The following is a 17,865-nucleotide window of genomic DNA, read 5'->3' as shown; positions in this document are numbered from 1 at the left end:
CGAAATCCACGTATGCAAGTGTTGCCAGAGAATTATATGCTATTGATTAAAAATAAGATATTCTAAAATTTCTAAAACAGAATTCTGTAGTGTTTTTTTTTCCAATAAAGATAATTTTAAAAACACAGCTACCTAATTTTGGTTACATGTAATTTTTCTGTTGCATGTAAAATCATAGAATAGTTTGTGTTGAAAGGGACCTTTACAGGACATCTACTCCAACCCTTCTGCAATGAGCAGGGACAAAATCAGAGGGTATCTTCAGAAGTACAGTGTAATTAGGGGTTAAGTACATAAATCCCCAGAATGCATTTGAAAAGTCCCACCTGCAGCCTCAAGAGTGAGACTGGGAGCTCAGACCCAAAGAGAGGACAGCTGGTTGAGCAGAATACACCGTACCTCAATTGATACAGCTCGATTTCTGGTACTTGCACTGTGAATTTCCTCAATGAAAAGGCTTTGCATGGTGGTGCCATTGACAGAGACCTGTGGTGCTGGCGTGGCTTGTGTGGGCTGGGATCCTGCCGTGGGCTCTTGTGGGGCCGGGGCGGCTGACGGGTGACCACTGGTGGGCACAGCTTCACTGTGACTGCCTGCAGAGGGAGAGCCCTGGGCGTGGCTGACCAGGGCTGCCGAGTGCTGAGACTGGTGGATGACAACAGGCGAGCTCTGCACGTGATGGACGGTCATCGTTGAGAAGGGGATGACTTCTGACTTGACTGATGGCACCTGGGACTCGGATGGGATTGCTGTGAGGTTTTGCTGTGCATGTCCCTGGCTGGGCTTGTGCTCCTCTTGGTTTTTCAGAGGGTCAGCTGCAGTGGGCTTTTCCGTAGCAGAGTATTGCACGGCTTGGGATGGATCCACACCCCTCAGCAGTCCTTCTGTAACATGTCTGCCCAGCCAAATCAAATACAGCAGCACATGGTCAGCACACAGGCCAGTCATGAGCAATGTGCAACAATAAACTCTTGCAAAGAAAAAGCACCCAAATCAAAACAATCTAAATAGTGATTTTTTTTATTTCCCTGCTGAATGATTTTATAGCTTTCTCTCAGAGTCAGGAGCTCAGAATTTTAAAGAGGCTACTCTAACTCAGATGGTTTTGCCATCTAAGATGTTTACAAACCTTCAGTGATGTACTGGCAGTTTCTCACCAAACCAGGAGTTGATTGGGTTTGGTGGGTTGATTTTAAAGTGAGAATGGAAATCAATTGATTAAACTGTATACAATGTATCTAGCTAAACAAGGTGTTCCTGGACTAGAAGCATAGAAAAGTGAAGCTACATATAATAAGAGGCAGCAGTCTGGCACGTTGTCAAAACAGAGCTTCAAATGAAGGTTCTGTATCAAATGATACTTCATAAAGGTCTTTCCTGTCAAGAGTGTGGGGTAGGATGAGCTGAGGACATAAAGAAGCAACTATTTCTGGCAGCTAGCTGTGAAATGTCTGAGCTTCTGAGTGTTGTGAGCCATCAAATGCCATGAGTTTTCCCATTATTGAAACAGACTTTATGAGGCTTAATATGCAATTTTGCTACAAAACTTTGGTATGCATAGCTTATTGTTCTATTTTTCTTTGCAAGACAGGAAGTAACTGTAATAATTTTTTAAGAAAAGAAACTAATGTGAAAGGATATAGATGTTTGTCTGATAGAAAAGTAAGTGATGGCTCTTTAAAAACCTGTTATATAAACCATTTTATCCATCTGCCAGTACTGCCAAATACATTTTACATATGCTCCAGGACATATAGAAACACTGGCTAAACTACATTCCTTAGAATAATGGTAGTGACAATAGGCTCATGACTTACATTCTCCTGTATGAGCTAAAATTGAGACCACCACCACTGACAGTTTTAAGCAGGAATTAAATCCAATGCCTATTGGGTTAAATAAATCAGCAATCATTTGCTGCTCAGCTATTCTGACAAACATGGATAAACACTGGCACTTAGTGGACATTAAGTCTTATCTAATATTTCAGCTTTCTCTAATGCATCTTCCTTGCAAAGAAGAGAAAAAGAATTTGAAGTGTATTCTTTCAGAAGGTTTGGGATACCTTTACTCAATTACACTATTTTCCAATATTATTTCTTACAGTTATACTTTAGGGAATGAACCTTTCAGTGTCAGACAATGCTTCTGTTAGCTTAAATTGCTGTAAATATCTAAAGTTAATTCCCTTAGGTATGAGTCTGTTGCCACTGTAAGTTCTCTCATCCAGGCACATCCCAGATCTGGAAGTGATGACTTGAGAGGCATCTAGTCTCAGTTGTAAGATCTCAATGATTGAGGCTGTTGCTCAGAGCAGACTCACTGCACAGAGCACAGGAAAGACTAATTTTATTTCCCTTGAGAGGGCTCTAGGATTAATCTATCAATACTGCAAGCAAGCTGAACTCAGATTTGCCATAGACGAGGGGGAGAACACAAACCCAAAAGCTGTTCCAGCCCTGCTTGAGGAAATTCTTTAAGCTTAAAGAAAAGAAAAGAAATCACCTCCTGAGCACGGTAAGGACATCGGTCATGCTGCGCACACGTTTCAGCAGGCTGTCCAGCTTGTGTGGCTCCTCCTTCAGGAACCTCACAGCTTCTACCTCAATCCGCAGGATCGCTCGCATTTTATTTTGCAGTGTCGGGAACTCTCCTGCAAAGAAAACAATTGTGAAGCTGAAGAGGAAATTATGAAAGCCCTGGGCAGTAAAAGACGATTGGGTGAATGTCAATTACTTGAATGTCTACCTCTCTCCAGGGGCCATGCAGCAAGCTCCCTAATCCCAGCTTTAAATCTTTTTGAAAGTGAAAGTTAATGCCTCCAGATCAAAGGCAAAACTGTTCTCTGTGGTTAAAAGAAAAGAAACAAAAGTAAAAAGGAAAAGTACATACCTTTCAGGGTAGCAACAGCTTCTCCCACTTGACGCAAAAGAAAGGCTCCATCTTCAACGTCTTTCAGTGTAACTGTCTTGCTGGAAGCAGCAGAGTCCTTCTTCAGGTCTTCAACAAATGTCTCCAGCTCACTGGCAAAATAAATAACATGGACAGACAATTTAAGCAGGACTTTCCTGCTTAAATAGATGTATTTATATTTTATATTTATTTATTTATTTATTTAAGCAAATATATGTAAACAAATTGAGTAAACTAAACCAGAAACCTCAACTGTGGCACCTTTAGATCTGACACCACAGGCTAAACAAATGACAGGATACCATGAGGGGAGATGAGAATGCTGGACACTCACAGCACAAGAACAGGCTTGTAACTACCTCAAGTCATTGATTTCTGTGACAGGCTGCAGATGTGCAGAGCATCTTGACCTCAGGACAGCTGTGCTACAAAGGGCAGGTGGGCTGGTGAAACACATGAACAGCCAGTAGCCCTCTGGGGATACAAGTGCTTGAAGGGTACAGACACTCTAGACATCCAGTACTGGTTTGCACCTTGTGTTTTCTCTTTGACATACAGAGGAATGCCCAACAGTTAGGAAACAACTCAAAAACTGGCACCAAAAGCCTCTTGATACAACCTTGTTCATCTGTCAGGTACTGCTAGACAGGGCACAGGATCCTGTTTCTATGAACAGCCAGACTGCAGCAGCAAGTGTGCATTGAGTGCAGCTCTTGCTCAGATTTGGATTTAGGAGTGAATGACTTCGGATGTTCTTTCCAACCACTGCCATTCTGTGCTAATCCAGCTTCCTTCTCACCTTTCTCAACATTTTTTCCAGTCTTTTCATACTTCACATAAAATTTTGCAATACTGGAGACACATAAACTGTTTTTGCTTGGGAAGGAGGCATTTCTTTCCATTTGAACTTGAGACAACATTGCTTTATCTGGAGTTTTCCACAGATACAAAAAAAATTTCTCAAAAAAACCCCAACCCTGAGATGCTTTATGGGCAAGTACACAAATACCCATGTAAACACCTTAAAAAGATAATCTCTTGAATATCTAGGAGAAATTAACTTCTATTAAAATGCCAAATTTACTCACAGGAATATTCTAGGAAGCAGTTTAATTGCAGATAGAAAAAAATGCAATGGAAACTCTGAACTGACAAATCAGCTACTCATTTGAACCTAATCTTGGGCATCATTTTTTGCATCCATCAGGGATCAGTTTTGCAATTGCTGTAAGAGAATCAAGGTACAAGAGGATTGGCAGGAAAGGGGCATGAGAAGCCTGCCCTCTGCACCATCTGCAAGTCTTGCATTTCCACATATTTCCCTTTCACTGCCATGCAAAGCCAGTCATTTCCCAGACCTGGCTCAGTGGGGAAGAAAAGTAGGTGGCCAGTAATGGAATAAAAATAAAGAAAATTCCTTACAGCACTACTGTACATGTAGGTCAGTTTAAACTGGAAGCACAGTCCTACAGAACAATCCATGGCAACACAACAGTATTTCTCATACACAGAGGAATAGACACAGGATCAGCATCTGAACATTAAGCATGCACAGCAAAGAGTCAATTTCAATCCAAAAGGAAGAACTTTAGAAGCTAGAAAATTATTTTGAATTGAGAATCATAAGTTGTGTCTGAACAGATCACAAACAAGTGGAGGTAAATGATCCTGTTCCCACTTTAAGACCACTTCTCCCAGTGACTCTGCCTTCAGAAAGCTGGGGGAGTCCCAGTTTCCCCCAGCACAAGCAGACTTGCAGGAAACAATCCATTGGACCACACGATGGCAGCAAGGGAACACTTCTAAGGGTGTTTTTCCAGTGGCAGAGGCTGCTAAAGTGCAGGTATCTGCTGTCTCTGTCTGCCTTTGCAATACAGGGCACAGACACACTCTAGCAGGAGCTGGAGGAAGAATGTGGCCTTCTGTCACTGTCACTAAGGCAAAGGCTCCTGCTCCACAGGACAGTGCTCTGCAGTCATGCATCCTCCCTAGTCTTCATGCCCTGGTATTGGCACTGAGGCTGGGCAGTGCTGCTTTGGGAATCATGGGGGGATCCCTTCTCCCTTTTGTAGATCAGCACTGGAGAAGCAGCTCCTCAAATATTTGCATCTACCAGGCAATAAAGCAGTTAAAGAAAGATGCTTAAATTTGTTCATGTGTGGAAAGAAGAGAAAGGAAAACACAGAACAGTATTCCAATGTTTGAAGGACTTTGAGGTAGCTGACAGTGGCCCACTTTCCCCTTTGTTCTTTGATCGGAAATGGAAGGGTCATCACAAATCCCTTTGATTCCATATACTGTCAAGACAACTGATCCTGAAATTAACCAGGGGATACCACATTACACTGCTTCATGTTGCTAACTGCAAGGGAAAAGAAACTTAATCCCTTAGGATCCAAAGACTGAAACAGATTTGGTGGTCTCTAGAATTTCTCTTCTCTCAATGGAGAAAACACTTGGCTTTACAGATTGGCCTGAGCAAATTAGCAAGACATGCATATTAATGCAGTTTCAGAAGGCTAATATAAGAGAAATAATTTTTCTGCATCTATATTCTACATGGGGAAGCTGAGGCAACTCTTGTGCTAAGATCTTTCTTTAGGCAAAAAAAGCCTCAGAGAATCCGCTTCAGACTGCAGTTATCAGTAGAACAGGCTACAAAATAAACTGACAAAATGAATGGTAACAAATCACCCAGACCAGATGGTATTTGCCCAGGAGTTCTATAGCAACTCTAGGCTGAAACAGCTGAACTATTAATGCGAAGCATCTAACTTCTTGATTAAAATTGCCTTGGAACCAGATTAGCAGAAAGTGTCATAAATTATACAAATAAAAATTTTTAATGGTATGAGGATATCATGGGAACAGTACTCTGGTGAGACTGACACTTAGACAGGTGTGATGGATAGGTATCAAAATACAGAATAAACAATAAAGAATCAATGAACAGTGGATACATTTGCTGTGTTAGGTAAGAGTTAACATGGTTTGTGTAAAATGAATGTAAGTCTCACAAATCTACAAACAACAGAAGCTTGGAGACAAAGTATACCACGAAATCTTTCAGCAAGGTGTTTAAGGAAAAGCTTTCAAGAATGCAAAGTTGCCATGGGACAAGAGGAAATTCTTTCATGGATAAAGCACTGAAGCAAAGATAAGGGATCAATGAACAGCCAACTCCATGAATGTACTTTGCTGGTGGGTTCCACAGGGACCACTGCTAGGGTTGGTGCTTTTCAATATACTATAAATAATTTAGAAAAAAGGATGAATAATAAAACAAAAAAAATCTCAAAAGGCTATTATATTATTCAGGGAAATGCAAATGAAAGGTGGCTGCAGAGGACTGCAGATGGACCATCTGGTACTAACTGACCAGAACTGATGATCATCCATTGTGAGTGAGATGTTGGATATTTAATGTAAAGCTCCTGTGGAACAAGAGGACAGGGAGATCACACCATTCACCAGGTCACGGTGCGCCTGCATCTGACAAAGCTCTCTGTTACAGGGCTCTCCTGTCTCCCCATCCCCATCCCACAGCTGTGCACCAGAGTTAGAAAGGGCAAAAATAAAAGGCAACAGGATGATGAAATGTTGAGAAAGGCATCTAGAAGAAGGTTAACTAAGCAGACTAAGACTTCTCAGGATGGAAAAGGCATGAGTGGGGGAAAAGGGAGTGGAAACATAACGACTGGCATTGCAAGGGTGAATATTCTGCTGTGCATTATTTAAGAGTCTGGGGATTGATTGACAGATGAACAATTCCAAAACAAATGAAAGACATTCTTCTGATATATTTCCCCAAGTATCTGCTACTAGTACCCCTCCCAGATTGCTAAGTGAAGTTTTGTTTTCATGGAGCATGGCTATTATTATTAAAAAAAAAAAAAATCTGATACTTTTCCTAACAAAGTATAAATTGTAAGCTACTGTGGATTGTATCCAATGGAACAGATTGGATGTGGCTATAATTTAAATACTGTGCTTAAAACTCCCTTCTAGTAAAGTGCTTAAAATCTACAATATAGAGTGGTCACACCTCTAACATGCTTGTTATGACATAAATACCTCATAACTCAATGTATCATGACATCGTAATTTGTCTTTGGTAAATCTTAAATCTAGTAACTACAAGTGCTATACATAACATCTCTAATGCTGAGTCAAAAGTCTAGATTGAAAAAAACCCTACACATGTAATCCTGAGTGTGTATTTCACTGTCACAAGTGAACATAAACACTATGTTTAACAGGTTTCATTACAGACCCTCTGAACTGTAATCCTGCTACAGTTGTGACACACATGGGCACACTTCTGTAGGCACCATTATGAATCTGTTGAGCAAGCTTTCTGCTCAACAGAATGCTTGCTTTAAAATGTACACCAGCATTTCTGTTGTTTACAACATGGAACAGCCAATATGTTTATTTCCTTATTTCACAGAATCACAGAATGGGTAGGGTTGGAAGGCACCACAGTGGGTCATCTGGTCCAACATCCCTGCTCAAGTAATAATCTTCAATTGCAGAAGGAAGGACTTTTTAAGCTAAGATATACCACCTAAGAGTAGTAAATACACTTTTACAAGTATTGCAGTAATCCTTAGATTCCAGTGTCTCACATGAAGACAGTCTACTGATTTAGTCTTATGAATTTAGGAAAGATCAAGAGGGTGACAGTTGAAATCCTAAAAAATGGCAAATTTTGTGCCCTGTTGCTTTGCATTTGTTTGTACATCTGCTTGGGATCAGTTTAGTTGTAAATGCCTATAAAAATATTAACCTTTTTCTCAATAATGTCAGTGACATTTGATGTGTAATTTTGTGCTGTATGCTCTTACTATGAACAGCCATCAGCTGCTGAAATTATTGTTGTCAGATGTACTTTTCTTTCAGGTTCTGACCCTGCAAATGAGCAAATACATGACAAAGGAATCTCACTGGACAAAAGTGATTAAAAATAAATGTTTGTTTCTAGCATGTCTCTAAAAGAGGTGAAGTAACATTTGAATGATTTAAGAAATTTTCCTGTAACTTTAACAAATGAAGTAGCACAGAAGTAGCAGAAACTATGGGAACAGGAAAAATTCCAAAACCTGGTAAAACAGAACCATATTGCAATCCAAGTCTTATCCTTAATGAACAGCTGTAACAGCGAATGCCATTGGCACTTGACCTCACTCTGTATCCATGTTATGAGTCAATGCCATAAACAGCCATCACACAAATTGCTCTTTCCATAGAGAACAGACAATATAGGAACTTGGCAATGAGGTACACAGGAGTGAAGTAAGGAACAGGAAGGGCATTACTTAAGACTACAAATCAGCTGAGAGGATTAGTTACACTAGCATGGACCATTACAGCACATTCAACCTTTCTTCACAGAACTCTCCCTTAGTAACACCCAATCTTCTCTTTACAGATGCACCTTTTTTATTACAAAAAGTATTAATCTGACAACTTATTGATTAACAGGAAGGATTTACTCTCTTCAGCTGTCAGGAACTGTACTCTATGGCTCTTCAGTCATAATTTCCAATGACAAGCTGACTAGAAATTTTTTCTCTATTATGGAGCAATTGTTTAGGTGTGAAATGCAGCAATGAGAAATGATTAGTTATATAACATCTTGCAAATGCGAGTGTTAGAATTAGTTAAACTGTTTATTAATTTCAGCTTTATCTTGCCTCCTGCTGACTCTGAACTAAATCAAATGACTTGATCCCACCAGTCTTGGTGGGCCAAAGTTCTGGGGAAAAAACCAGAATCTTCCAAAGGGTCTTTACAACAAAACAAGGTATGCAGTTAAGCAGATGGAAACCTCAGTGAGTACATTTTAGACAAGGACTGACATTGCTGACTGTAATTAAACTTCACTCCTCTATTTGAGCTTCCCCTACCTCTCCCATGCAGTAGCCAAAGCATTTACTATTGAAATCTGATTTTTGTACTTAGAGCCAAACTCATTACCTTCCTTTGAATCCCTTTGCTCTTGAGGAAATTCCTCCCTCCTTCCCTAATGCATAATACATAAGGCTGAAGGGGGAACTAGGGTAGAGGGAGGCTTTCAGAATACAGGGGTGGGCACGGTCCTTGCAGTCCTCTTCCTTTACAGGGGACTTCTGAAAAGGTAGAAACTCTTGGTACTGCTGGGAGTTACCCAGTGGGCTGTGCAGAGAAGGACTCCCAGTCAGGACCAGTGAGTTGAACAACACAGACATGGTTTTACAGCCAATGTGATACACGACAAGGAAACATAGCTAAACCAGCATATACAAATGCAGTTTACCTGGTGGTAGAAGTTTCTACTTTATGGAAGAAAAAGACAGGCAAAAGCAATAAATTTGAAGAGGTTTCTCAACCCACCATAACTTCTTTACAATATTTTCTTCCTCGCTGAGGTATTTCTGCCTCTCTTGTTCCACCAGGTTGCGCTGTCGCTGCACAGGATCTTCAAGCCTCTTCACTGTTTCGATCACTTTGCCATTGATTTCTAGCTCTGCTTTCTTCACCATTGCCCTCAGCATCTCCTGGTTCTGCAGCTGTTGCACAAAAGAAATCAACTTCAGTTTTTCCTGCTTGACTGACATCCCTGGCAACAGAATACATTGCAGAGCTCAGAAGGCTGGGATAAACACCATCCTACAGTGAGTGAGTGTTTTCACCTTCTTTTGCTCTTTAGCTGTACCTATAAACATCATTCCATGTTTATATATAACTTCCAGTTTCAAACTGATAAACAAAATATGTTGGGATCAGTATATCACCTTCAATACATAACTTCTGCAAGGATTGTGGCCCCTTTATTCTGCTTGGTTCAACATGAATCAAGAATTAATTACGCTTCACGAGAATGCCGGATGCTTGACTTCCCCTTTCCATGTATCTCACAAGCTTATGCATCTCACAGCCCATACGTGCCTAGTAGATAATCCCACACATTAATGTCATGGCTGGAATGCACTGCTGTTTTCAGAATGGAGATTTTCAGTCTCTCAAGTGGCAGAGGAAGGACTGTAACATGTGGTGTAATTTGGTACAGGTATACAGCTCATCTGCAATACATAAAACCTCCTTTACCCACCAGAAAACCCCCCCTTTATAATACAGCAATTTGCTGAGAACTTCAAGTCACACCTTCTTTCTTGTCTTAGCCTGATGTTAAGTAACTCAAGTATTAATTGTCTTTTTGATAGTAAGCTCACAGAGCAAAACAGAAGTAAGAAGGCAAACTAGGCTGTACTCTTCTGTGGGTAGCCCTGGAGCAGCTATGAGCCACGCTCACAAACCAAACCTGTTTAAGTCTGTTACGCAAATCACAAGATTCAAAGTGATAAGCAGGACTCCACCTAGTCACAGTTTTAAGATACAGGCAATATGAACACAACTCTGTTAGCCCAGGAGCCATTTCATACTGTAAGACTTTAAAAACCACCTGTATTAATTGGTAACAACATTCCCATTTTAAAACTAGCACTTGAGCTGTCAGCTGTCTTCCAAACATCCAGGCTTAACAGCCAAATCACATTTAACACACAAAATAAACCCATGACCTAACATGAAGAATCATAAAAATGGGATACCTACAACACAGTATAATGTAGTAAACCTTCTTTAAAATCTATTTAAGAAAATTCATGAGAATAAAAAAAAACCAAGTGCCTTTGCTGAGACAATTATTTCCAACCAATATGGGCATGAGAGAAACAAACTCAGTTCCTCTTCTCCAGCTACACAACTGCAATGAGAGGGAGGGTAACACCTCACTGCAGGGGTGTGTGTGTGTATGAAATCTGAGCTGTGACAAGCAGGAGCTAGCTCAAAATTCAGCTAAAGAGAAGAGTTAGTAGTTAGTGAAAATATGAAGCTGAAAAACATTTAAACAGCACAGAACTATATAAACAAAATCTAGATTATTTTGAAGACAATGTGTATTTTCCTCATTATGGTAATAGTGTTTGGATTTGATAAATTAAAATCTCTTACTGCAAGGCCAGCACAACTATCTGAGATACACACTTCATTGTGTCATATTTTCAAGCAGGAAAACCTAAATGAATGAATAAATGAGTGAATGAGCATGTGACACTTCAGTCATACAATTTATTCCCAGCTCTTTAAAAAAGTGGGGAAATTTGACACATGGAAGTGAGTTAGGATCTGTGAAACAACTGATCCGAGGTCAGTGAGAAGGTCAGTAACAGAGTTAGACTTAAGTCTCAGGTGTCCAGAATTTAAGTCCTTGATGTTCCTCAGCTGGTAACAGGGACTTCCACTAATAGCAAAACTGAGTATGTGTGAGTGTGTGAGGTTGTGAAATGGCAGGCACATGTTTTTTCCTATTATGGGGGCATGTAGAGGAGCTATATTTATTGTGGTGATGTGTACAGCTAAGGTGTTTGTCACCTCCATTTATTAAATGCTTGAACAATACCAGGAAGTTTCAGTCATAAAAGTTCATCTATTTCTGATAACAAGGATAGGCAATAAAAATGTAACACAGCAAGATTTCAAAAAATCTTGTATGTTGAGGACTCCCAAACCTCAGTGTTTGGAGTAAGCTTTTTAAGTTTGGGACGTGATTCAGTCTTGGTATCAAATAAATGTTTTTACTATTTCAATGAAAATTCATGCAATAATTGGCTAGTTATAGAAAACCTGTGTTTGTTCATGCTTGGGGAACAGGGTTAGAAGATGAAAAGGGAGAGGTACATATGGGTTCAGAGAGACAAATGAAAGAACTGTGGGAGGGCAGCAATTGTGTCAGTCAGCAGCCAAAGGACAGCATGAGGCAGGGAGAGCAGGAGCACAGGGAGAGAGCTGTGGCTCAGAAGGAGAAGTCACTCTCTGGCCATCCCATTTACCTCCATGTTCTGGTACTGAATTTCATTCTTACCTTTCTTCTGCCAGCAGAATCAGATGTGATGCTCCCTGGCTAAGTGCACACCCCACTTGCCCCTCTGACCACCTCTGCTAGTTACTCCACCAGCTCCAGCAAAAGATGTTTTATGGATGTGCCATAGTTATTCTGGTTCCACACAATAGAATGTTTTGTACTATAAGCTTGCTTGAAAACAAGCCAAATAAACAATCTTAAACATTCAATCTTGAAGACTCATTCTTGAAACAGTACTGAAGTTCTAAAGGCACACGCTAAAAGTAAGGAAACCCAATACAGGCTTTCCTGTCACCAATAAATGGCAATTTCTTGCTAATTAGAGTTACCTGACCTTGTAGCTGCAAGAAGCAACCAAACAGGAACAAATTTAGCATGCTTTTTTGGAATTCTAGCATCCTCTCATACATTCCTGTAGCAACATATTTCTCTCTCTCTCAAGATTTTTCATAGAAGTGCACAGAGAAGAAGAAAGAGAAAACAATTTTTATTTCTACTCCTTGTTTTTCTCATGTGGGATGTGCTTAGAGAATTGTTTAGGGTGATTGCTTGTTTAGATTCTGGTGAAGATTGTTTGGGGCTGATGACCAATCAGATCCACCTGTGTCTAAACTATTGAGAACAAGGTCACAAGTCAAGAGTAGTTGGATATAGTAGTTACAAAAAGTAAGTATGTAGTTTTAGTATCTTCCTTTATATAGTATATTCCTTTATATACTATATTAATATATTATAGCATAGTTATAATAAAGAAATCATTTAGCCTTCTGAACTGATGTCAGACATCATCATTTCTTCCCATTAAGTTCACCTACATTTTACAATACATTCCTTACCCTTGGTTCTCACTTTCAGCCTCATCAATCTCTCCAGATACCTTCCTTCCCCCTCTTCTTCATCTTGTGCTTCAGCCATTACTTGTCACTGCTGTCACACAAGCACCCCAGCCCTGCCTCTGGTACTCACTCCAAGAATGATCTGATGACTAGTTCAGTTCCCTTTGAACCAATTATTATCTATGAGAAAGGTAACTAGAAAACCAAGTATTACTTCACAACCCTGCTCCTCATTAGGAGACAAGTATGACCTGCCCAGTGGGAGCTTCCCACCTCCCCATGAACTCCAGTGCACAGCCACAAACAGCAGCTGGCTGCCTGCAGCTCAGGAATCTAAGCTGTAGAATCTAAGTACCTAGTTCCCGAAGTTTGGTACCATTAATTGATTAAAGCCAGCGTCTCCAGTTCTATAATGCAGCTCAGAATATATTTGAATTCTAAGTCAAAGTTACACTTGTGAAACTGAGTATCCTATACCATTTATGACAGCGTTGCTATTACAGTTTCTGTCCTTTCTGCAGCACTCACTTCCCTGCAAACGGTGCCCTGAGAGAAGGAAAAGGATGCATGCATGCACCTTCCTAATGGGGAACATTAATCATATCCAACTGCATTACCTTAAAGTGAGTTCAATTAAAGAAAAGAAGGAATAGACAAAAAAATCCAGTGCACATGTAAGCTAATGATATAAACCATGTACATGTACTCCAAGGCTTGGTTCAAACCTGCTACTAAGAGTTCTCAACACCTGGGAGCATAGAATGAACAACCCACTAAAGTCATCATGGGCTCAGTTCTTACCAGTGACAAATCCATTCAGGACAAAGGATGGGTTACAGCCCATCTCTGGCATTGAAGAAAACTCCACAGCACCATGAAGCTAGTCTGTCCTGAACGTCTCTGAAAATCAGAGCACTTAGAACATGCAAGAGGTGTACACAGCCTCTAGCAACAGCCATAAGGGAAATGTCTGTGTGCCACGAATCTCTGTTCAAAATCCAACTGCATCTTAACTTTTTGGTGGAATCTTACAATATATGTTTATCTGGTGTGTGAATCAATAAATTTGGATCCATTGCTGCTGGATATGGTTTAAAAAGATTTTGCCAGCACAAACAAAGGATACCCAAATGAATGGGTCTTTTCTATCATGTATTTCTCTGATTCTATTAAAAAAAATTAGTATGAACTTACAGTGGTAACATCAATTGAAAATTAAACAATAGACAATATTAAACATAGTTTTGTGTCCTGTACCTGGTTCTTAGTTATCCTGCCAAATTTTGTGCCTGTGCAATCTTTTTCATTTTTTTGAACTGTTTCTTCTAGTCTGTCACTGTATAAAAAATTCACACAAACATGAACAAACTGACTGCCAGACCACGAGAAACAGTGAAATTGAAAAATAGGAAGCACTGTCAAACATGAAATGAAAACAATCTGGGAAACCAGAAAAATACTTTTTCCCTTCTACTTATAATTATTTTTGAAAAAACATAGCACAACATATTTCATTTAAAATGTGATATTGCAACACTCTTCAGTTTAAAACACCGCCTGTTTCACTTGCTGCCCTACAAACTGCGAGCCTTTTTTTCAAAATAGTTCAGGAATGCCATGACAGAAACTCTCATCGATGGAATTTATGTGTAACATACCAAAGTTTCCCTTGAGCTACAGGTTCTTCTAACTGACTTTCAAAATTTCTCAACTTCCCACTAGCTCAATGCACCAAGTTTGCTACAATTTCAGAATTAAAGGAAGCCAGCCAGAGTTAATGAGCACACTCGGGATATGTCCTTTTTCCCTTCTCAAGACCTCCTTGGCAGCATTGATTTGTGCAGATGGTAGAAACTTCTTCACTCCTGTGTGCCACAATGTTATGTTAGGTCTGATCAAAAGCAAGTCTTCTGCCCCGGGCAGGGCCATGGAGACAAAGCTCAGCTGGGGAAAGGCCACCTCCTTGGTGGGCAGCCCTGTGAGAAGGATGAACTCCCTGCCTCCATGCAGCACTGCAGCCGCCAGCCACTTTCTGAGGCCACATGCTGAGCACAGCTGGGGGCCAGACCGAAGGCATTTGCCAAGACCTGCATTTGGCACATGGTGTGGAGAAGGACAGAGGGGCTGCAGTGGTTTGCAGAACAAATGTGGAAAAATATGCACTTATACATAATGTGCCAGGGCAGAGATCACATGCCAGTGTCTTCAAATCAGATGAGGAACATGATGGCTGGCACGTAGGAAGCACTGCTGAGAATAGCTTTTGAAAGGGACATTTGCTTTTGGAGCATACTCATCCTAAACCGAAAATTTAAATGCATGGGAGCTGTATCACAGGCAGAAGCCACCTGACACAACTCTTTGCTCCAAACATCTGCCAACTCTGCATTCCCAGCAAACAGAGCACAGGATGTTGTCACAGGACCTTCAGTTGGACACATTTTCCTATGCTGATGTTTACCTTACCCTTCTACTCCTTTGCTCTATGACTGGTTCATAATTTAATTTTCTTTAGATAAAGAGGTGAAGGTAAAACATGCTCTGAACTCTGATTTGTATCATTATTATTTTGTTCTAAAATTTATCAGCCAATCAAAAGTGATTGACATGGTACCATCACCCTGGTTATAAAACCAGTAGCTGCAGCCCTACAATAGCTAACATGTGATGTCACTTTCTGGGTAAGGAGGACTGGCAGAGTACTGAAGCTTCTCCTACTGTCCACTTTGTCTTACAAGAAAGTGCTCTGCCTTCTTTTCCATCTTCTGAGACAATACACAGTGCTCTTCAATTTCCAATTAAGTAAAAGGCTGAAGACCTGTACAGCTGCATATGCCTATTTTTACAGTGTCTGAGATGAACAGCATATATTTATATTTGCAGCATGACTGTATGTGCTAACATACTATTTTTGTTAATTCTTCATTGGTTATATTCTTTCTTGCACGTTTTGACGTGCTGACATGTATTAGGAAGGTATTGTTGAAACCTAAGTAGGACACAACAAACCTTTGCAGCAACATTTGAAATACCTTTTATTTCTTACTGTTCAAGTTGGCTATTTTTCTGGATTCTGTAAATACAGGACTCAAACGCTGGCTTAATGCATATCTACTGATCCTCAGCTACATTTGGGTTTCCTGACATCAAAGTTGTTTATTCAGGGACTTAAGATCTGTCTCAACTGTAAACAGTATGGAGCAGGAACATGGTTCTTCTGACATGTTTATACAGCACATAGCATAGCAGGGTCCAAACTGTAATCACAGACTTGATATTACTGTAATATAAATAGTGCTTTAATGTATAGGGTATCCAACAAAGCTAGAAATGATTTTTTTTTCACAATATCTGAGCAGCAGTAGTTTAACTGAGCTAATTCTCACACCTCGAGGACTATGCAAACTTTTGTGTCTGTAGTAGTTGGGTCTGCCCTTTGTTAGAACTCTGCTACTGAGACTCACTTGTACAAAAGGTAAAAGAGAGAAAATGAGAGAGGGGGAAGGAGGAAAAAAAGGCATTTGCTGACAACCCACCTTTTTTCCCAGCATTATCCAGATAATCCTACCTGTAGCTGCTTCATCTGATGCAGCTGCAGCCGCAGATCCGACACGTTGCGTTTCATACCGTGCAGGCTGACGTGCATTGCTGGGGCTCCGGCGGGGTGATGAATGACAACTGACTCCACAGCTCCTACTGCATTCTTCCCCCCAGATATGTTGGCAGCACCTGCAATAAGCAGCAGTACAGGTTGAGTTCACTGCAGAAAAGGTGCAAACGTGATCCTTCCTCTGCCCACTGAATCCACAGGCATTTCACACAGATGGATAAGAAAAGCAAATGACGGATGCCAACGCTCAGCATTAACAGGGGACTGACACCTCCTTATCCAATATATTTTGAGGGAAGCTTGCACGGTATCAGAGTGTATCTTTGCTGGAACCTCAGTTGTACTTGAGCACTGCATTACTCCAGGACTGCTTTCTACCACATGTAGTGGAGATGGGATAATAAGTTATAACTCCAGATTACACAAAACAGCAACAAATCAAATTGGTTCTGAAAGTAACTTTGGGACTGTCCTCCCAGGAGATGTCTGAGACCAAGTTGATGCAAATTCATTCATAGGACTCCTGAACGACATATTTGTTGATTAATCATCACAGGAAATGGATTCAGTCAAGCTGCTAAATATGGGGAAAAGATTTCTATAGAAAATCTTGCTTCACTGCATAAAGGACAATTACATTATTTCTACCAGGTATCTCCAGCAGCAACCCTATAAAACCAGAGAAATTAAATGATGGTGTGGCAGAAGTTCTCCAGCCATGCTGCATCCACCCACTCCCTTTTAATCTGTCAGAAAGGAATACAGCATAACACAAGGAAATGAGCTGAGCCACACTCTGAAAATAATTATTGTTGTCCTCACAAAACTTTCTTTGTTAAAGAATGCTGTTCCTCTGCACAGGAACAATGACAAGCTTGTTCTTTTCAGTCTCAAGTACCTGGGAAGAAGCTCTATTTAGAGAGAACAAGCAAATTCCAGCTCATCAGCTAATAGAAATGTCAGCTCCTTCTCACAATTTGCACTTACACACCCATATTCTTCAATTTCTTTTTTTCTAATGTGTCCCTTCCCCCCACCCAGCAGACAAAATGACAGACTATCATTATGACAAACTTCATTTTTTAAGTCCAGTACTACATAGTCCTGCAAACTCTTCTCATCATCACACTGCCAAATCCACTTTATTCCTTGATCCCAAATGGCACAGATGGCTGCTGCTCCCTAAACTATGGCCCCTCACTACAAGAAAGACACTGAGCTGCTGGAGCATGTCCAGAGAAGGGCAACAAAACCGGTGAAGGGTCTGGAGCACAAGTGTGATGAGCAACAGCTGAGGGAGCTGGGGGTGCTCAGTCTGGAAAAAAAGGAGTCTCAAGGTCCTTATTTGCTCTCTACAGCTGCCTGAAATGGGGCTGGAAGGAGGTGGGAGTTGGTCTCTTCTCCCAGGTAACAAAAAATAGGACAAAAAGAAATGGCCTAAAGTTACAGCCAGGGACATTTAATATTAGGAGAAATTTCTTCACCAAAAGGGTCATCAAGCTTTGGAAGAGGCTGTCCAGGGAAGTGGTTGAGTCACCATCCCTGAAGGTATTTAAAAGAAGTGTAGATGTGGTGTTTAGGGACCTGGCCTGGTGGTGGAC

The 17,865-nt window shown here is 40.6% G+C and overlaps 1 protein-coding gene across 23 annotated transcripts in view; it reads right to left on the bottom strand.

Moving 5' to 3' along the window:
• KIAA1217 (KIAA1217 ortholog) overlaps positions 1-17,865 on the bottom strand; it is a 230,086-nt gene that overhangs the window by 17,081 nt on the left and 195,140 nt on the right. For all 23 annotated transcript variants that reach the window (XM_068171457.1, XM_068171418.1, XM_068171425.1 and 20 more), the window contains 5 exons: positions 16,223-16,383; positions 9,289-9,464; positions 2,893-3,023; positions 2,506-2,653; positions 400-895 (listed from right to left, as the gene is read on the bottom strand). In XM_068171457.1, the coding sequence (XP_068027558.1) occupies positions 400-895; positions 2,506-2,653; positions 2,893-3,023; positions 9,289-9,464; positions 16,223-16,383 (1,112 nt within the window). The remainder of the gene's footprint in view (positions 1-399; positions 896-2,505; positions 2,654-2,892; positions 3,024-9,288; positions 9,465-16,222; positions 16,384-17,865) is intronic.

This window comes from Anomalospiza imberbis, chromosome 1, assembly GCF_031753505.1.
Source record: "Anomalospiza imberbis isolate Cuckoo-Finch-1a 21T00152 chromosome 1, ASM3175350v1, whole genome shotgun sequence".
Lineage (NCBI taxonomy): Eukaryota > Metazoa > Chordata > Aves > Passeriformes > Viduidae > Anomalospiza > Anomalospiza imberbis.
This window is presented reverse-complemented; position numbering and strand designations above follow the sequence as displayed.